This window comes from Neodiprion virginianus, chromosome 2 (assembly GCF_021901495.1).
Source record: "Neodiprion virginianus isolate iyNeoVirg1 chromosome 2, iyNeoVirg1.1, whole genome shotgun sequence".
NCBI classification, from domain to species: Eukaryota; Metazoa; Arthropoda; class Insecta; order Hymenoptera; family Diprionidae; genus Neodiprion; species Neodiprion virginianus.
This window is the reverse complement of record NC_060878.1, coordinates 11,615,048-11,637,355: the sequence shown is the minus strand read 5'-3', so window position 1 is coordinate 11,637,355 and position 22,308 is coordinate 11,615,048. Positions and strand designations below refer to the sequence as shown.

The window sequence follows — 22,308 nt, the reverse complement described above, 5'->3', positions numbered from 1 at the left end:
TGTTGAAAATTCGAGAAAGTTTGCGAAGATAATTTCGGCCAGGGAAACGTTTACAGGTATCAAAAAGAGGGTGCAGGTTGTGGAATCGATTGCGCGTGGGTGTCGCGAGCATCCTTTCCTCGGTTTCGTTTTGCCGAATCTGATTGGTTGGCGAGTCGGAGTGACGCGTGGAGCTGTCCTGTTTCGACGAAGGTGTAATTGCAGGGTCCGAAGCCGCGCGCGTTTGTTGTCGAGGGGCATTCGAGTCTGCAGCTCGTGAAGGAGACGAAGCATCAGAGCCGGAATATCGCACCGAGTTAAAGCCCCAAAGCTCGGTCAGAACCCCCTGAAAATGGTCCGCGTTTTCTGCACCAGCTTAGCCCTGGGCCTCGCCCTGACGGCCTGCGCCGCCTTTCCGAGAGCCGTTATGGCCATAGATCTGAGTCGACTCTACGGCCACTTGAGCTCCAAGAGAACAGGTAAGTCAGAATCGACTGCGACTTCCCAAAGTGAACAAAGGAAGTTCGAAAACTGTTGAAAGCAATAGGAATCACAAATTCGAATCACAAAATAACCGTTGAAAACAATAGCTCGGATGACTAGCTGAATGTGTTTCGTGACGACAATCCGTGGCCAATGATTACAATGGATCCACAGGTATTTGGTGCAATTAGAATTGTCGGAATCATTCAATTAATTCAAAATATTTAATCAATTATATTGAAAGTCTTGTCAAAATTCGGAATTTCTTTTTTTACGCTTCGAATTTATGGATTCACGGTAGCTTGAATTACAACAAAGAGTATCCGATAGAAAACCTTAAAGTCGCTGGTGCTATTCATGGATTTACATGAATGAAATCGTTGCATCATTCAACCAGAAACCAAGGAATAAAGTTTTTAAAGATGTATTAAACTTCACTTCAGGTGAATTCAAATTTATACAAACGAATTGAATATGAATGCGCAGCGACGGGATTTTACATTACAGTTTGGATCGAATTGAATAATTCAAACATGAAAACTTGAAAAAAATACAACCCGTCCGCACGTATTTAAAACAGTAGAACGTTCGAAAATGGATTGATTTTTGCCGCATGCAGGCCGATTTCATGAGAAATTTATATATATATATATATATTGACGAATGATCGAAACGAATCTGCTTTAGGACATTTGAATCTTTTTCGTAAACGGGAATTGTTTTTCGCCTCGATCGAGGCCAGCTGAATTTATCCCTCGCCTAGCATGCCACGTCATTGTGCGATAGTTTGCCCGTCCAGCTTGCACCCTCAATGTCAAGGTTCAAATTGGTTCCCGAGAGCCAGCCCATAAAATGAGTTAAAACAGATTGGTCTTGGTTTTCCCCGATCCGAATTTGCGATGTGGAAACCAACCCGAATCAATGATGTTCTGAAAATCTATCGATGGGTTTGTTTTCTGTAAATTTTTTTTGGTGTTCGAATTGTAACGCACTTACATTTGATCCAAACTGTGATATAAAATTCCGTTTCTATACATTGATATTCGTTTATTCTGTACAGATTTAAATTCGTCTGGAAGCAAACCTAATCGGTACATCTAGAACAATCTATTTCCATCCATTAGTTTCTGTCTCAATACTACAACGATGTTTCTAATCCATGTGAAGTTTTTTTCTGTGGTAATTTAAATTTCCATCAATCTAATTCGATCCGTGACACAAGATATTGCGAAAGTGTTCTCGGTTTGGAACATAATTCATTTGGCAAACTTGGAATCGCACTACAGTTACAATTTCATTTAATTCTGAAAAATGTGACTCTAAAAATACCGGTCAATCCGTTGTAGTCCTAACTAGTCCTAACTAGTCGTCCAAGCTATTGTTTTCAATTGTAATCTCGTGATCGGAAACGCGGATTCAGCTGGATTCGGATTATCCATTGTTTTTAATATTTCTTGTTCACCGGGGTATGGATCAATTCTACTTATGACCCAGTGCTGATCTTGTCTCGCGGCTAGTCGCTCCCTTCGCCCTTCCGGTCCGCTGAAATTAATTTGAATTACGTGATATTGGTTCGTGGAACGGAGTAACGGAAGCGCCCTTTCCTCCGACGCCGCCTCCGCCTTATTCGATCGATACCGACACCAGTTACTCACCGCCTTTTTCACCTTGTTGCGCCTGCACCAACCATTGCGCGCATTCACTTTACACGGTCACATGTATTACCCACCCTCGTGATATCAACAGGCGCCTATACGCAGGCAACAACTTACGGCTTTTCCGTCCGAGAATTGGGATGAGGTTCAAGTTGACGTAACAATGAAAATTCACGAAAAATCGTTACTTCGCACCTTTGACTCCTGTGAAATTCAGTAAAACGTGCGAAAAAGAAAAGATACTTTTCAGCCCGTAAGTTCCAGCTATTTGTCCAAGAATCGCGATAAGGTTGTTGTTGCAGCTATGCAATTTAAGAATGAATCCTCATCTATCGATTTTAAGATTTATTCGGAAATTTAGTAAAAAGTCTGAATAAAGCAGGACATGAACTGCATTTAGGTATTCTACAACTTTTTAAATCCTTCAAAGACATTCTAAATTAATTGCAAAACGCTGATCTTATTAGGCCTAGTCTAATCTTTTCTTTCAACTCACCGCCGATTTAACGATTTCTCTTTTGGCCACCTCTTTACAGCAAATTACATTCTGCATTGAATGTTTCGGTAAAAAAGAAAAAAACGCTGCAATGTTTTTTGTGCGTTCAGAATTCACACTGAAATTTTCCGGCACGCGATCACGACAGGATTCTCCGTATTACCGACAACTTTAATATTTGTATATATCCCCACACAGCACGCAATCTCCTTACGCATAGAATTAAAATATTTTTGGAATAATTACTCTAACATTGCTACTGTTATTGCAATATAGAAATATTACAATAATAGATTTAGAAATATTTCGTGTTATGTGGTTTATTAGAAATTAAGTATGTTGAATATGACGAGTTCAATACAAAATTATTTCCCTGGTGAACAAGCGTATCAACGGTATTTCATAATTTTTTTTCGAATATTTCCTTAATAAACTCATCATATTTTCGTGTCGTTTTGAGAAAAAGTCTGTACTATTTCTGGAAAAGTTGCAATTATTTTTATTACGAATGAGAAAATTCATATCATTCTAGACAGTTTCCGGAAAGAACTCATAATCGATTCTTTGGTACTTCGTATTCTACTTGAAATCTCAAAAGCTCCAAGTATGTCAGAGTCTAACTATTTTTCACTAATTGTTTTTTTAATCTAGGATACAGCAATCTTCTGTTAATCAATAGTTCTCCTTTGGACCACAATTGATAACAATAATATTTTTACAGGTGGAGCCTGTCACGCCTATGAGCCCTTCAAGTGCCCAAAGGACGGACTTTGCATCTCAATACAGTATCTCTGCGACGGTGCTCCTGATTGCCAAGACGGCTACGACGAGGACTCTCGTTTGTGCACTGCTGGTAAGTTCGCCAAATTAGCATTTTGTAAATCAACGAAAAAAAAACACAAAAAAAACCAATTTTCCAAACTGTGAATAAATAAATTCATGAACAACTCGTTTGAAATTAGATTATGATAGAACAAAATTAACAACAAGACGGTCTGTAAAATCTGAAATCTGAAATTGGTAATAGTTGGACTAAAATCTAAGAAAAACTTATACATAAAAAATCCTGAGATATATACCTAATTATTACAGAAAACTAAAACAGTCATCCAAAGTATTATTCAAACGAAATACGATGTGCGAAATATATATGGCCGATTCCGTAAATTATAAGTAATCGACCATCATGATTAATGATGACATGATATATATATGTACGCATGATCATACATTCACCGATTTTTTCGAATTTCAGCAAAAAGGCCTCCCGTCGAGGAGACAGCTAGCTTTCTGCAATCATTACTCGCCAGCCACGGTCCAAATTACCTCGAAAAATTATTCGGGAGTAAGGCCCGAGACGCTTTGGCGCCCCTCGGAGGCGTTCAAAAAGTTGCCATCGCTCTATCGGGTACGTATAATTATTTTTTATCTTTGTAACGTTTTTTACCTGTCGTAAACCCAAGAGCGAAGAAATTACCGGTTTGACATTTAGAATTATCATCGAATTCAAAATACCTCGAACATTTGAAGGCGGTTTTAAAAATTGCGTTATTTTTTTTTTTTCAAACAGAATCTCAAACCATCGAAGATTTCGGTGCTGCTCTGCATCTCATGCGTTCCGATCTCGAGCACCTGAGGTCAGTTTTCATGGCTGTGGAGAACGGGGACATCGGAATGTTAAAATCGCTTGGCATCAAAGACTCGGAACTAGGTGACGTTAAATTTTTTTTGGAAAAATTGGTGAACACCGGTTTTCTGGACTGAATTATCTATCATCGGTATTGCAGAAACGGAAACTCATCCTGCAGACACTCCATAGAGACTTTTCCATGGTAATATATAATACAGAACCCGATAACCTTACATTATTTACAAATGACACATTCAAAACATGATGATTCCCATATCTCTATATTTTCCAATTCGTAAATATTAGTACATCGTCAAATATTCGACAGGGAATATTCGAGCAGTTATAGATGTTTTCAATAGAAATAACGTGCCACGCGTTTCCGAATATTCCGTAAGTCTTGTAAACTGCACATGAGTATTTTCATTATACATATACAATGTTTATTAAGATTGAAGCGATGCGGTACAATGACAAATGCTTCGGTAAAATTACTACGCCACGAGAAATCGGATTCAATGTCTATAAAAGTTTCACCTGCACAGGATATAATAATAATAATAATAATAATAATAATAATAATAATAATAATAATAATAATAATAATAATATATGAGTCAATACGGAGTTTTCGAACCGAGAAACCAATTCAATCTTCTAGTAATTCACCGTACAGATATCACGATTGCACTGTTCGGTACATATAAATGTTTTGACAAATTTTTTTAGTACTTAACTAAACTAGTAATTTCGACCTCGAAATTTATCGTATCAGAGTGACAACTTCCGTATTTCAAGTGATACCATTCTCCTAAAATATTTTATTCTCGGTTATGTCATCGTAAGAATTCAAGCAACATATGTAAAGCATATGCGCCTGTGTATGTATGTGAGTAGAAATACTTTTTACACACTGTATATTCATACACATATCGATATATTATATATATACAGGAACAAACATTTTGAGTAAAAATATATGCATGTAGAATTATAAGTAGATACGCACATACATATACGAGAAAAGTTGACGTTTATATGAGCGCTGTTATTTTATTAACTTTACCAACACTGGGATCCGAAATCATGCAAGGTGCAATGTGGCGGAAGTAATTTATATGTACGATAATCTCGTTGTATTTAATGATAAACGTGGATTTTCGATACATATTTCACTATTTGCTAACCTAATGAATTAAAACAATAATTTAACCGTTTGCACGGAATTTTCTATCATTTCATGTTCGTGTAATTTAGCTAAAATCAGGGCTGAAACGATCAGCTGATGGCCGAGCGCGACGCCATATTGTTCCAATCCTTTGGATCCCAATGTACAACGCTGCGATATTTTACCCTTGTACTTCTCCGCTAAATCATAATACTTTCACGTATTTGGAATATTATTTGGATTGTCCCGTATGGAAATTGCAGCGAGGTTGTGCAAGACTAAAGTAGGGTGTGTGATTGATCATTTCCTTCTCCATGATTAGCCGTATCGAAAGATATTTTTTTAACTTCGCTAACAGAATTCGAATCATTATTTGTTAATTAGTGTCCATGACTGTTCATAAAGTCAGAAAAGATCTTATTCTAAATGATCGAATAATCAAGCGAAGTAATACTTTCTTTTCATCAGTACTTTAACAACAAGATAAACCCGATTTTTCTTTTTTTTTTACACATATTTTTTGCCTTATCAAAGTACAGATTTCAAAGTTAATTCTGTTGGAAAATTTCTGACGTGAAGAAAATGTTTTTCGAATTCAACCAAAACGAGAAGGTCTTGACCGACGGAGAAGAATTTTTATGGAGAATGAACCGTCCATTGAAAAGTCTTGTATAAACGGACTTTTCTTTACAAATTGACATATCGATAACAAATGATAAGTGATATGGGTGTAAATGTAAGCACGAAAAAAAGTCTTTCGGGATTGTATAACGAGTAACAATCTTAGTGATTACAGTAAAAATATATATATACGTATACTATCGATACATATCAGCAGCTTTAAGACTGCAACATCTATAATAATACTATTGCTTGACAGCGATAACTACACTAATCTACAGGTGATGAAAATCAATCATATTGTGGTGGCCGCAAGTAAGGCTTTGTAACTGACTCCTTCTATGACGCGAAAACAATCGTTCGTATTGAAACAATTGACAACCAACTCAAAGATCGACTGTGGTTTGTTGGAGTTGAAATAGATGTGAAAGTATCTTTTTTGATGAAACGTTTATTCATCGACATCAACAAACTAATTCTGATGCGAAATATCTCGGAAAATTTTAGATATTCCAAGTATAATTAACGAAAAGAACTATAGCGACGTAAAATGTTACTGTGATAATTTCGATATTATAATAGTATTGGGATTTAAAATGTCGAAACGCGCCGTTCGGTGGCCGAAAATGAGTGGTGTATCTAATTATAAATCTCGTTCATTACTCTTTGCTAATTCAATGTAATAAAACTAAAGTGTACCTAGTTGTACGGAGTTTTTTTTTTGTTCCGTTATAATTGTATAATTTAGCTAAATACGGGGCTGAAACGATCAGCTGATCGTCAGCGCCATATTGTATTGCTACAGCGCCGCCTACATTTTAAATCCCAATACAAATATAGTAACGAATGAGAAAATCAGTGAAATTGGAACATGTTCCAATTGATTCTGTATTCGCGTAATAATCCGATAGAATGTATGAAATGCAAGAAGTAATACGACAGCGGATATTTGCGAAACGAATTCGCATGTAGTAGGTATCTACGATTCCATGACATTTGAGAGGTTGAAACGAATGAAATGGGAAAACCCTAAGATTCGCGTTAAGAACAAGTCGTAAAAAGACTCCCGTAGGCAATCACAATTAAAATTAAGACAAAGTCGTGGTAGCCCTTACCTTGGTGCTACGAAAAATGATGGGTCATTACGCAGCGTCTCTAACAATTAGTTTCTACTGTATCTCGAGTCTGTAAAAGAAATCATGATATGTTTTGAGTAACCGTAATTTGTGTCTTTACATCGTGCCATATCCAGTCATCATCGGAAATTATGATATATATATATAATTGCCTAATTACAACCTGACATTTTATGAGCTGCAATTATAGATGCGTTATTAATAAGTGTAAGACCTACGCCTGTTATTGTCTCGTTACGTTTGTATTTGTCTCATTTATTTTTTTCAAACTCAAGCTACGAGAAATTCAAATTCTGGGTAAATTCGTAAAAATTTTTGGAATCTTCTGAAAATAATTCATTTCGGGAAGAGGAATTACATTTTTTATACACGGTAAATCGTGCGGATAATAATTTATGAACGTGAGCAACGTATTGCGTGATGCTGCGTGTACCCATTATCAACGTAGATTATATCCACAAAATTATATAAGTTTTTTGGTATTATATATATAACCTCGTCAAGCACAGCAATATGGAACTTCCAATTGAAAAAATAAAAGAAAAAATGGCAAAAAAAAAAATAAATAAAATAAATTAATAAAAAAATTTAAATAGAAAAAAGTAATTTATTAATAATATACCCCATACGGTAACAACTATATTCCAAAATAGGGCCTGGGATATAGAAGTTGCTTATGAGGGATTATAATTGTAAGTCTACAGAAAAGATATTTAACAGTTTGAAGTATCCGGTAATCTCATTACCCATTTATCACTGGTAAAAAGTTTGCCGGATTCCGCAAACAGTTGCAAAATATAGGTATAATAATTCAATACTTATATAATATACATGATATATATATATATATACACACATATATATATATATACACAGAATATATAATATTAAAAATAAATCCATACATATCAATCATTACTTTTGTAATTTTAAGCTTTACTTACCTATCGTGTCTAAGTGTAATAAATGTGTACATACCGTTAGTTCTGTAAGCTTCAAGATCTGTGACGCATATTGTGTAATTCTCATGTAACACTTGTTGTATCGTAAACATATCAAAACGAATTTAGAAATTAGTATTATCAACTATACACTTGCAATCTTGAACACTAATATTAAGTTTATTTGATCCGCGTATCTTTCCGTCCGGTGATTTTCGTTGATTTCTTTTTTTTTTCCAAAACTCACTGATAAGAAAATTGCAAGTTAATACAACTATGCTGATAATTTTCGATCTATCATAGCCACCCTAATTTTTTATGATACCCACTGCAAGCCTCTTTTCTGAAATTTACTTTGTCACACTTTATTATTATATTGTGTAATTTACGTGAAGATTTCTTAACGGTTTACAAAATTATTTATGTTTTTTGCATTTAATACTGTTATTAAGAAAATAAGTTACCTTTTTCACATCCTCAGCTATTCACCGAATGAAACGCACTGCTTTAAGTTTCCGATGCTTTTATCACCGGTTTCACCTTCTTTTATTCATTTTACATTGTTAATCGTATAAACTAATCACATAATTGAAGCGAAACGTTGATTTGGGCATATCGAATTCAAGACCCTTTTCTTTTCAAAAATCTGAATAATCCAAAGTGTTGCAACCAATGCAGCTATGACCAAGGGTGGAGGAGTAGGAAATGAATACGTAGATTGAATTTAACGTGGGTGTATTCAAGGTGCCATAGAATTTCTTTTCACAATATACAGAGTTGTTATGATAATAGAGCAGTTGCTACGTTACACGAGGCATCATATTGCTTGTAACACAGAGATTGTTTAATCGAAGTGAAAAACAAGCAATAGTAACATTAAATTCCTGTTACCGAAATACATATATTTTTTCGATGAACTTATCTATTGATTGTATGAAATCGTGTGAAATTCTGCATTCATTATTGAGTATATTAGCTAAATTTACCAGTATATTTTTTTCATCCGCATTAAAATAAGTGCAGAAATCACGATAATATATATATATATATACATATATGTATTGTTGCTTAGTCACATATTTAAGAATTATTTGCAATGCCTCTATATTTGTGTCTTGTGTTTTTAGTAAACAATACATTTATACAGAAAGATCAATTATTTTATTTACCCGCCTTTACTATCCCGAAAATAATTTTAAGGATGATATATTCATATTCTCACGTCCACAAATTTTATCAATTGTAAGACACTTCATCGGATTTAATTATAATCCAAGAAAATTGAAACATATTACATACATCATCACAATTTGAGTAAAACGGAATGTTACTAGCCATGATAAAACACAGATTTATTCAGATTGGTAATATGATTTATGATTATTTATCATTTTTCTCTCACTACTAACCCCAAAAAAACTTTACTTAATTTAGAGACGATGCCATACGAGAACGGGACGGGTAAGGCAATAAGAATATTCAATTGTTTTGATTCACATCGTCTTTATTATTATAATAGTACAAAAATTATAACACTCAACAACGCACAATTCCGAAGTCTGAAATTGTGAAGTATTTTTGGTACCCGAAGCATCCCTGATGAAAATTCCAGATGGGTTAATCAGTCTGGTCTATATTATTATTCTTATAGGATCTGGATAGATTTCTGTAAAAACAGACCGTTTCGCTTTCCGGAATTTTTATCAGGGATAAGCATGGCTAGAGTAATATGGCCGCACACCGAGTGATCAGCTGATTGTTTTAGCCTCGGTTTTAGCAAACTGATACGAATATAATGGGACGGAAAACTCAGCGAAAGAGATCACAGTTTAATTTTATTACATTGAGGTAGGCATAAATAGAGAGTGAAATACGCGTTGAAAAAGTCGCTCGTTATTAAATACGAACCGGTCAGCTCGCAGAAAAACTGTCAGATCGAGGCATACTAGTCACATCTGTAGAAGAATTTTTACAACAAAACTGTACAAATTACGACAACTTTCCACAGAAATGTTGAAAAAATATCAAGGTTATTGAATAAATATGTCGAAATGAATTTTCTACATAGAAATGAGAACATTTAGAAAAAGTCCTGACGAATCGTCAAAGTTACAGAGACTTTTGACAAATATTAGGGAAATGTGAGAAATCCGTTCTGAGTAAATTTGTAGAAATTTCTGAAATTTTCTAAAAATAATCCTCATCAACGCGGTACGTCATTTATAGGTATAAAAGCTCTTACTTTTTGAAAATCAATTCACTGTGGTGTGTATCCGGTCAGCTCGGAGAGAAGATGGAAGCTTATGCATGGTTCGGGCATATAGTCGTCGGAGTGACCGTTTTACGTCGTCTTTCCATACGAATATAATGAACACCATTATGCACTGCGACATTTGAAGCACGTCCACCAACGCCGACATTTTGTAAGTTAGACTGCGCCTCGTTACGGTCGCGGCTAACCAGATCATCGGTCCTCCCATCACTACGAAAAGCTTCAAATACAAGTTGAACCTGAAATCGAACGTAGAATTACATCCAAAGTTCATCAATTTCACGATTAAAATTTTTGCGTCAGAATTCAACGAGCCGCGTAGATCAATAGATCTAGTTTTAGTGACAGCCCTCACAGCCGAGTACTAAAAGTACCCAAATTTCCTTTTTTACTAACTATAGGTCTCACAGTCACCCTTCTCGATAAACTCAAAACAATAATAGTGGTTCCGGGATCGATTTAACGATTAACAATATGGACACCAGACATGAAACTGTACTTCAGGGTTTATTGGACAGGCTTTACATTCAATCAATCAGTAATTATTTAACGCTTGTGTCGACTTGGGTGACTTTCTTACGGTTATCCGTTCAACACGGGTCCCGTCCCGAACAGAACTGAAGTAGGCCCCAGGATGACGTGTACAGGTACCATTTCACCCGAAATGATATTTTGTGTGATTTGTTATTTATTTTCACGTATTCACGATCCGTGGACCGTAATGACCACGTTGGTATCCCAACGTGTCAACCACCCCGGGTCCAAACCTCAACCATAAGGCCCCGGGAAGGCCAGCGCAATAATCCTTAACCGGCTCTACCCAGTTCTGCTCTCGCATCTAATTACTCGATCACAAGTGCATTAGAAACACGATCCAACGTCATTTAATAATCAAATCGATCATTATGATCCACGATTCGTCGAGTTGACAGCCCCATGTTCACACAGTTCACTGTATCACTCTCGCACGCATAACGAGCTACTGTCAACAAGACTCACGTGTTATCTCTTCCGAGTTTCGACTAATACTGATCTGGTTTTGGATTCTTCTCCATATTCTCGTCTCGCTTGCTCTTGCGGGGATTTTCAGAACCTTAGAATGTATTGCCTTGTTGACCACTTGGATTCATTCGCACACGCATCGTAGTATTATAATACATCCTGTCCCTTTACTAATCTCTAGCTGATCTATAGCGGTCGTTCACCCCCTCGCCTTACCATACCTCTTTGTTATTACATATGGTTTCAATGTTTCAATGTGTTATTGAGTGCACTTCTTAATTTTTTACACATTCTCAGGTTGAGGTCGCGTTAAACATCGGATTATAACTTGATGATCACATGGGGCAATAACGGTCTGTGGCAACGGCCGATTACGAAATTATAGGTCATGAAGCACTAGTTTCAGCTGTTGTTTTCTGTCTATGTATTAGTATGCGTCGCCAACATCTAGAGATAATAGATCCGATTTTTTAAACTTTTTTTACAATTAGTTTAGACAAGTTATAGTGCCCCTTGTAACAAGATACATATTTTTTTCGTTTAATGTTGACCTCCGTATTCTATTTAGGGATTCTCTTGACGTACCATTGTACATTTTCTTGGTGGTGTTTATTGACTCCATCGACCAGGTGTGACGTGTCTTTTCTACGCCGGATTATTGTTATGGCTGTAGCAATATATAAACATGTGTTGCAAATGCCTGCTGTAACAATGGGCCCAACCAAAAAGCACAAGCTGACTGTTTTACCTGTAAAACGTGCAGACAATAGATTTGAAAAAAACTTTTGGTGTATATTATGAATTAATATTATAACAATCTGGGGAAACATTTTATTTCGAACATTTTTCGCAATAACTGTGGGTTGTAGGTAAAATTGACGGAACCCCATGACTTGCAGTATTTTGATCAACAAAGATTGTGTGCAAATCGCTATTACATTATTGCACGGAGGGAAAGACTTATTCGAGTCAAGTGATATTGGTTTGATTCAACTGAATGCTATAGTCAAATGCGGTGAGAACACAGTCCTTACTTAATTCAATAAGATACTTTTGTCGGCCGTAAAACTCGTGACAACTTGATATAGAATTGAAGCAAGCCTTTGAACGATCATGCTGACTATCAATTAATCAAGAAAACACGGCGTGAGTTCCATGCAATAATTTAAATCTCGTATAAAAAAAATGTATGACATCCGAAGATTTATTTTTGTGTGCGTGGAAGTCTAAACTGAACATGTGTCAATTGTTTTTGTTTATGTGTAGTCAATATCGACGTCGATGACTCGAAACTTAAAATTAGTCTTATGCTTTCTTCCTTTTTAATAAGATTGGTCATCAATTTATCCGACGTTATTCGTATCTGACCTTCTAGCCTAGTATCTGGTTTTATAACTATCTCTGAAGCTACTTTTATAACGAGAAAGTTCACCGCCTAGTGGAGGCTTGTAGTACTAGTATACTGATTTTTACGATGAATAATAAACTTCAAACGTAATGATATTTAGTTGACTCATTTTCGGAAACACATGAAAACGTTCACTCGATCGCGACAAGAAAGGCTTCCGTTGAATCAAGGAATTCGCTTGCCTGAATCAGTTTTAAAAACTAAATCAAAATTTTTTAATTGTAGTTATCGTATTTGAAACGAATAAGGGATACTAGATTAAAGTGAATGGAGTTCTTTCAAGAATTACTTTCCTTTCCCGCCGTGTGTTAGCAATCTGATTCTCACAAACGGAGCTGTAATAAGCAGGAAATAAATTACGATATATGATACACACCTTGACTGGGATGATTGCGCAGAATACATGTAACACAAATTAGCAGCATTTTAAAAGCAAAATACCTAAAAGCTCCAGAATTCTTTCTTTATCCCACCAACGCATGAATAACCTCTTTATTTAATCAAGTGTTGACCAAATTCAACACATGCTATATTGAAATTATCTTTCAACGAACCAGCCTATTCTTCTCGCACAGCAGTTCTCGACACAAGTTCAAATTTGACGAAAACATTGCAAAGTTAAACACAAATAATGTTTTCGGTAAAATTCCGATAATCGCATTAACCTTCTTTTGTTTTAAATTGTTCTAAAATGACGTCGAGTTATCGCAGGATTTTAAGGCATAATAATTCATGTGTGTACTTTTTTTTTGACATCACTTTTTCGAAAAAACCGTAATTATCTCCTTTTCATGAAAAATTAATTGATTTTGACAAGTTTTTTCTTTTCAAATAAAGATTCCATGCACCGTATATGCTTGAAATAGAATAATAAATGTCAATATCAACTCACTGCGAATGTTTCCAACCAACGCAACGAAACAAAAAACGATCATCAGGACCCCAGGGCCTAACCAAGCATAAGCCATATACCATCGTAACCTTTTTCTCTCTCTTTCTTTGACATTGCTCTGAATGGGTGCGAGGCTTCTGAAAACAGCAATTGCCGTAAGTTTTACAACGCCGATATTGATATGCTGAAGTTATTTGTGATTATGTTATCCAGTAAACGAAACAGGATTGAAACGTATGGAAACAGATTCGTTTTGATCTCCACCAATCTGAATTTCGCAGAAAAACTGATTGCATGACACGAAAATTAATTCAAATTAAATGTTCTATTGTATTGCCTGATTGAATTTGGTTTCTTTCAAGTTTTTTATATAATTTGTGATGCACAATTGCGTTCCTATTATATAGACATTTCAAATTTCTTCAAAGTTGTAATTATATGCTTGATGCTAAAAACTGCAAATGTAATAATACTTGTCAATCAATTGCAATTGTTAGTCACTTATTGGTGTTGAAATATATTCAACTATTAATCATCCAAGCTATTCTCTTTATAAAATAATTTTGGGATCGGTTAAATGGATTCAACCGGATTCTATTTTCCCGTTGCTTTCAATTCTTTTCAATCTTATTAATAACTCGTTTACTGGGGCCTTACCGCAGTGTCCACCAAATGTCGAAGCTCATCACGTTCAGCCACAATGCACAAGTGAGGCAAAAATAGATTCCGACGAATGCTGGAATTTTGAAATTTATGGTAAATTACGTGTGAATTACGAAGTGAATTGCGAAAATGAGAAACTTTGCAGACAGCGTGCGAAGAATGTCTGGCAAGCTTCATTTTTGTTCGGAGGACTTCTGTAAAGTTCAAAATACCTAAAAACAAGAATAACACTACAGCTAATTTCAAACCCAAATTTTATTTAAACTAAGATTTAGAAGCTCTGAAACATTCAATAAATTTCCCCTGGAATACCAGGGTATCTAACGACCTCAAAAAATTCTTAAATGACACGGAATTCAATCCGATCCTTAAAAAGTCGTGTAATTTTACTAACGAGCCTGAAAATCCGAACGTCTCTCTTTGCAAGTGATTCACTGGATAGAAAAACGAAACTTTATTTTATCACAACTCTAAGCACTCAGAAAATTAATTTCCAAAGCTTGTCAGTATTTCTGAAGAATCTCTGATAAATTGCAACACTTTTTAAGAATGCTATAGAAATATCTCAGTTTCAATCCAGATCATTAAATTCGACAAATTTATGAAAAAATTTTGATATTTCGGAAAAGATTGCAGAATTCTTGTTTCATGAAAATTTTATTACAGATACGTTCGTATACTTTCAGCTGCATATTTATGAAAAACCCTTAGCAATTGTTACCCGATATTTCTAATTTCTCTGAGAAGTCCATGCTAGTTTCTTAAAACGCAATATCCTCACAAAATAAACAAAAACACTAGAAATCCAATTTTACCAGACTAGGCATACAAATTGAAGTTCTGCGCAAAGGTGAACGTATTAATTCTCTCTAAAAATTGGTCATATTTTCAATAAAAGTTTTTCATATTTTCAATGCAAAACGAAGTTCGAAAGAATCTGATTTCTTTTCGGAAACTCTCAGGACTATTTCGAAATCGTTCAGACATCATTAGAATAATTTTTACTTTTCGCACAAAAATAATACTAATTTTCCTCCGAACTATCCGGCGACATAATGTATAATGACATATTTTCGCGAAACTACTAAAGAATGAAAAAAGAAATCACGATAAATTTTTTATAATTTTTTTCACCAGGGTCTAAAATATTTATAGCAGCATGGCCTCAATCACCGTGAATTATCTCCTTGTAGTTTTTCAGATCGGTTATGAGCTTGAGACCGGACTGAGCCATGATTATGCAGCCGATGTACGAGGCCAAATATAATCGGAAAATGAGTCCATGAAGGTTTCTAAGCTCCGGGACGACGGTGTAAACAATGAAGGTCGCCAAGGCGAAGAAGGCGCAAACGATGCATCCGATGAGCCACGGCAAACTTTGCGATTTCCTCGGACGACAGAGTTTCGCCGAATAAATCGGCGATTCGATATCGCGATACAGGCAGTACATTCCAACGTCGACAGTTTCGTTGCTATAATCCGAAAGGTACAACGAACCGTTTTCGAGCAAACCGAACGCCATCGAAACTCGGTAATGCGCCGATTCAAGACCGCAAGGATCAAGATTGAAGGGATGAAGCTTATCCAGCCTCATTTCTCCGTGCGAATGAAGAAGAATGTCTGTCAAATTTACGTCCAAACTGTCTTCAACGCAGCTGTTACTCTCGCTTTTCGCTTGCCCCAAGGGGCAGCAGAGTGGCAAGCAGGTTTTCCAGTTGCAGATACAGTCCTTTTCAAACTGCGTTCCATTTTCTGCCAGAAATTCACCCCTCTTTTCGGTACGGTTCACAATCGCCGCTGTTGGACACGGTTTCGAATATCCGTCGACTGCCAATTTTCCCGGTAAAAAATTCGAGGCCAATATCACGAGTAGCAATCTTCTCCTCGCGGCCATGTCGAGGCGCTGTTCTTGCCATACTGCCATACACCAGGATTACATACTACTACACGGGATTTTCCCAATCCCCACCATTCTCTCACGTGTATTCCACATTTCAAGTCTAGACATGCCGGTTTTGCGGTATAATCGTGAATCATGCGGAGTATGCAGTAAATCATTGTACAAGGTTATTCCCTGGGGAAGAAAAAATGTATACCTGATTATCGTTATTTATTTTACGCAAAATTCTAAAAGGTTCTACTCGAGGAAATTTCATTCGTTGTAGTTACAAGAAAATTCTTGTTGAATAGGTATCGCTACAACGACGGTGTTAATAAATGTTGTGCAAATACCGGTTTCTTGGAATTACATAACTTGTGAATACTGTATTTTCTGGTCATTGCAACGTTGAATCGTTTTCTTTCGTTCACTACATTTTTGCCGTCGAATTAACATCAATTTATTGCTACATTGACATCGAACTGTCGCAAAAGATATAAGAAAACCAAGAGACCATAATCAAGAAGAATCGTAACACGTATCAAATTTTATCATTAAAGCAAAAAAACTGATTTTCAATTTGTACTCAAAACTTTATTTTTCGATTATCGTACAAAATGAAAATAGTTAAGGACTAGTGCAATAAAAACACCGAGACATTTCTCTCAGTATACGAGTATATTGAATCTCTGAGTAAATATCAAATAGTATTATATGATAATTTTGGTACGTAAAACGTAATCTGATAAACGTTTCGCGTAAAAAAAAAAAATTAAAAACAGCGTATAGTGGCACAGAGTATGCTGAAAATTTTCAAAAAAATATGGTGAGAAATTTTTTCAATGTTTAAGAAAATTTCTTCAACATTAATTGTTGGAATTTCCCCATAAAATGGCATTCGTTTCGAATGTTGATTTCCCAATTGATATTTTGAGAACGTCTCAAGACTTCTTGAAAACTCTCCATCAAATCGCTGAGAATTAGTGGGATTGAAAATTTTAAATAATGGACTCTTCGATTGGCTAATTCTCGGACTTTATTAGAGATAAATAGAAACTTCTAAAGGATGTTGGGTCAGACTATTTTTGAGATATTGGAGTGAGGGAAGAGTACTGTTTTCTTCGGTAGAAAACGTTCAATTTTGAAAAGCCTACAACTTTGGCGATTCGAATCTAAATATTTGTTACCACGGTTGTTAAAGCAATTCCAGTAATGACTCGCTCGGATTTATCGGTACGATATTTTTATAAAGCCTTTCTTAATCGACATGAATAACGAACGGTGTGCCGTATGAGATGAAAAACTAAGCAATCTACGCGTGTTCATCTGGAAACACGCCTTTCACTGTTCCGCTTGTGAGTTCTCGGTGTGAATGTCCATGGGCAAAAAACATCAAGTTTTTTCCCCAGACGCAATCTGTAATTTTTTATGGTTATTCATAGCGATGAGCGTAGGTTCACGAGTTATTGCGTAGTGTCTGAGGTGAATCAAAATCCATATTTCTGGGAAGCATTCTTGGAAAACCCATCTCTATTTATACAACTTATACCAAAGTTCATGTGGATATCACTCAGAATTATCGGACCGACTGGTTATAACGATCTTCGGTTTATCCCCTTGGGCCAAATAGAAATCGGCTGCTGCAAGATGACAATGGCAAGATTATTTATATAATTACCGAACACTACGTTACGAATAATTTATCACTCTCGCAGCGCAGGTTTTTATTTGCAAAGGTAATGACAACTCATTTTCTGTAAACGAAAAATATATTTTTATGTAGCTATCAAATAACGTTTTCAAAAAATTATACTAAAGGCTGTTTAAAGAATGTCTTTTAAACTTTGATTATTTTTGTACGTTATTCTTGGCTACTCTCAGCTGGTTTCAGTCGAGAATAAAAATTCAGGGGTAAATTTGGTTAGAAAATTGAAATTAAATTTATTTTCTGAAATATTTCTTATAAATCGACTGGAAGTTCCTTGGTGGAAAAATATTTTTGAATATTTTTCAACGAAATTTGCTAATATTCGGAAACTCAAACGCACTTTGGAAAAGGCTTGTAAGAACTGATTATCATCAGGCAATTCAGAAGTTTGACGGGAATTTTGTAAAATATTTCTAGTTGTTCGCACCTCGAGGTTCAAAAAAAATTCAGAAAAATTCTGCGCATAATCTGGAAGTAGTCGAAACAAAATTATAGATAATGAGAGTTCGATAATAAATTTGATAAATATCGTTGCAGAAATTGCGGGACATATATGTTACATTTTTACCAGGGTAATTTTGCACAAACTAAAGCTGTTCTGCTCGAATAAAGTTGTTCAAACCAACCCCTAGCTATATTTAAAAGCAATTAATTGAGCCGATTAATTTGCCATTCGTCCACAAGAGAATTGTTTATATTGATTTGAAATCGAAATCGCATAAAGTAAAATTATTGACCACAGAGAAAGTGTCTTGAGAATATAAAACCGATCAGTTTTCTCCCAAGCAATATCTTAGCACATACATAATACATTTCATACACACTATTAATACAACGTTTTCTTGGCAATGGCTTCGACGGCTTCCGTTCCGCGGCCGCGAATGAACCGCACAACAAGAGAGAAGCTGATCGTGAGATGCCGGTAGTAATTAGAAAAAAAACCTTTGTCAATAAAAAGCTGCCACTGTTCCAACAAGTGTGCTGCTTTTCACTCTTCACTCTTCACTTATTTCCACGTCCCTGTTTATTCCATTGAGAAAGCTATTCCAGCCTACGAAATTGCTATAAAATCTCAGTGATTCAACAGATTTCTTCATTATTCCTTCAACTAACCACCGAGATGAATTCACTGGTAAATATTTAATCAATTTTACGAAAATTCGTCGCAATAACTTTAGTAATTTTTGGAAATGAACTGTAACGAACATTTAGAGGTATACAGTATATATTGTAATAAATCAGATGAAATTTTTGGACTTCAATGTTTTATATACTTTTACTATAAATTTTATGCACTCAAACTTATTTTAAACTACTCTATTTAAGCATTTTTCTTACCTTTTTGGAAACTTCTTGCCGTCAATTTGTTGTCATAAATTTTTTAAAAAATTTGAACACATTCATAGGTTCTATAATGATTGTACAAAAAGTTTTTTGCTCTTTTCAATGTTTCAATCAAGAAATCGATATTGGCATTGTGATTTTGTTCTCAGAAATTAATTAACCAAACCAATATGTATAGATTATGAAAAATATATGAAAGATTTTGCGAAAAAAATTTCGATTTTCCAGAGATTTACGTGAAACTCGACAGTACCTGAAAACTATTCATAAAATCTCTACTAAACTCCTGGAACTGTTCCAATTAATTTTGCAAAGGCAATTTTTTCCACCAGTCTTTCTTACAAAAGAAACAAAAAAGAAAAATTATCGATTGTGGAGAGAAATTGTGAAACTCTGAATATTATCAGTAAAAACTTACGCCTGAGTTGCAATTTCTTTCATCGGCTAGATACCACTGCGTTGTATCTATTCTAACAATATGAAATAGAGTTCCGTCATCATCATTCCATCCATCAGTAATCGCATCACTGAAGGAATTGTTTTCAAAAACTTTCACAATACTTTGCGAATTCACTCGGAATGTGAATTTCGGACAGTTTATCATTGTCAGTTTTTTCTAAGAAATCTATAACGAATTCCAATTACGTTCAACAATTTTGTAGCAACATTTCAATTTCCATGCAGAAAATTAATTTCGACAAGTGTACGGAAAATTTCGATAGTTCTTACAAATGTCTGAAAAACTTTTTTTTGTAGATGAGTCCAAATTTCGTCAGCTACATTCTAGAAGAATTGATTTAAACTTTTTCCTAACAATCCTAATTTCTCTCAAAAATCCATCCCAGTTTTCAAGAACGTGATTCCGTCAGAAAATGCGCGGGACACCGAAATTCAGAACTTTTTAAATCTGTCGTGCCAAATGAAGTTATATTAGAAGAAGCATTCCCCGAACTTAACTTCTGGTTCGACCGAGTCCGAAACAGAAATAAAAAGAAGAAAACTCCAAGTCTTTTTTAAATTTTCTATAAAGAATATGATTTCTTTCTAGAAAATCTGTAGAATATCTTCAGAGCTCTCAGATATAGTCAGAATAATTTAAACGGTTTCAGAAATTTTGCCCAAGTTTCTTTCGAGCCGTCCAAAAACGCGGTAAATTTTAAGAATTTTTGGTCCTAAGGATAACAATCGGTTTCAGCTCGTTACTCTAATTTTGCTGGTCGATGCCGGGCATCTCATCGCCGGCAGGTCAAGGTACCTGGCGATACCCCTTGACGACGTAAAGATAATCGAACTCAGCTCTGGGATACCTTCTTTTATGCCGAGAGTGGCACGCAGCGCCGAGGCCTACGTTCCTGTGGCCGTCGCGACGCTTCAGAACGAGGAGGTTGAACCAACTCCCAGAATCGAACGTGCGGCCGCTCACTATCTGGATTACGTTGATTTCGGTGGGCACACCGGAGAAAACGGCGCCTTTGGTTGGTACGCGGATTTCCCGGCGCAGCAGTAACTAATTCGCGATATATCGGGCTCCCAAACTTTGGAAAGATGCTTCGTATTTAGTTATAAATTTAGACTTTTGTCGAAATTTTTACTCCTTACAAACTCAGCGTAACAACAAAACAGTGCAACCGCTTGCACGTGATTGTCAGTCTCTTTGCGTTCGCATAATTCAGATAAAACTGAGGCCAAAATTATCAGCTGATCGCCTAGCTCGACGCCATTTTGCTTAGTAGCGCTCATACTTTGGGTACCACTAGTGCAGATCTTTCTATTTAATTACGTTTTACACAAGTAATTAACGTTTGGACTAGAGAAATTTTCTATTTTCTTGAATATTATGAACATTGATCCGTCACGCTGCAGGTATAATAATAGTTTATTGTTGTTAACATCATGGTACGCAGAGTAATTACAATTTGCAATGAAATAAATATAGTGACATCCAACAACGGTGATATTTCTCGATTGACATTTAAACATTATTATGCATATTGTATAATATATATATAGGTATGCGTATATATTATCAGTATTTTCTTTACCTCAGTTGATTTGATAGATATTTTCTTTTTGGTATTAGTTTCTTTTGGTTAAGTACATATATACTGTCTCTATTATTAAACTTTAAGATTACGATATACCAAAAAGACAATATATTCGAGTAAACATTCTTATAAGTTAACCGTAGATATTTACAACTATGTATATAATATATTATCTACATATATCTATGTATTGTACTTAACGACTGTATATTGTTATGATCATTATTAATTATAATTCTTGTCATAATACATATAATATATTTATTATATGCATATAGCAATAATGATTCCGCTATATTATTCACTCGGCATTGGATATATTGCCTTTCAACGTCGTTATTCGTAATTTTATTTTCTTTGGTCTAACAATTATTTTCAATTTAGGTACACAACGATTTATCTACAATTAGTGTCATATCAATTATTTTGTACATATTATATATTATATAGATCTGGATCCCAATGGGCATGGGACACACGTATAGAACCATCTAACAAAACTTCTGAAACAGTGATGATCGATCAATCATCAAGTACATACTGCGAAGGAAAATTAATCGAGTGTAAGATTTACTTGATTAGTACGCTCTCTGAAATACATTATAATTGTTTTGGCCGCCCTTGATCTTGGAAGATTTGCGACTTACTTCTGATTATATACACATAAATTTTATTTATATAAACCTACATACCATTGTAGGTATACTTCTAATTTTTCGTCTTGTATAGTTTGATTATTTCATATTCAGAAATTTCTTTATCATCTAGATAATTTTTGTGCCCGTAAATATATACACACGTTTTATATACACGTAATATTCGTATTATACATTAAGATATCTATCATGGATTAGTATTTTAAAACCGGGCTCACCTTTGGATCTTGGGTTTCTGTAGTATGTCTGTATTGAACGATTCATAACTCTAATTCAACTACATTATTGAATTCCATTCATGGAGAAAATTGAATAAGACGTTGAAATGAG

General features: G+C 35.2%; 3 protein-coding genes across 4 annotated transcripts; 2 read left to right on the top strand and 1 right to left on the bottom strand.

Annotated features, from left to right (window-relative positions):
* The first annotated feature begins 162 nt into the window (after positions 1–162).
* On the top strand, positions 163–9,265 carry LOC124297466 (IDLSRF-like peptide). Its single transcript, XM_046748541.1, has 4 exons — positions 163–458; positions 3,335–3,466; positions 3,869–4,021; positions 4,184–9,265. The coding sequence occupies exons 1-4, from the start codon at positions 332–334 to the stop codon at positions 4,375–4,377; spliced, it is 606 nt and encodes a 201-aa protein (XP_046604497.1). The 5' UTR covers positions 163–331; the 3' UTR covers positions 4,378–9,265.
* LOC124297465 (G-protein coupled receptor Mth2-like) lies at positions 8,351–16,271 on the bottom strand. Its single transcript, XM_046748537.1, has 5 exons — positions 15,520–16,271; positions 14,341–14,419; positions 13,684–13,820; positions 11,969–12,131; positions 8,351–10,620 (listed from the first exon to the last, which is right to left on the bottom strand). The coding sequence occupies exons 1-5, from the start codon at positions 16,268–16,270 to the stop codon at positions 10,362–10,364; spliced, it is 1,389 nt and encodes a 462-aa protein (XP_046604493.1). The 5' UTR covers position 16,271; the 3' UTR covers positions 8,351–10,361.
* A 1,492-nt stretch (positions 16,272–17,763) lies between these two features.
* LOC124297613 (uncharacterized) lies at positions 17,764–21,343 on the top strand. Of its 2 annotated transcripts, none has more exons than XM_046748824.1 (2): positions 17,764–17,881; positions 20,473–21,343. In XM_046748824.1, exons 1-2 carry the CDS (start codon positions 17,783–17,785, stop codon positions 20,782–20,784), a joined length of 411 nt encoding a protein of 136 aa, XP_046604780.1. In that variant the 5' UTR covers positions 17,764–17,782; the 3' UTR covers positions 20,785–21,343. The 2 variants fall into 2 exon arrangements, with proteins under 2 accessions (XP_046604780.1, XP_046604781.1); XM_046748825.1 differs by lacking the exon at positions 17,764–17,881 and adding an exon at positions 18,946–19,065.
* Positions 21,344–22,308: the final 965 nt, after the last annotated feature.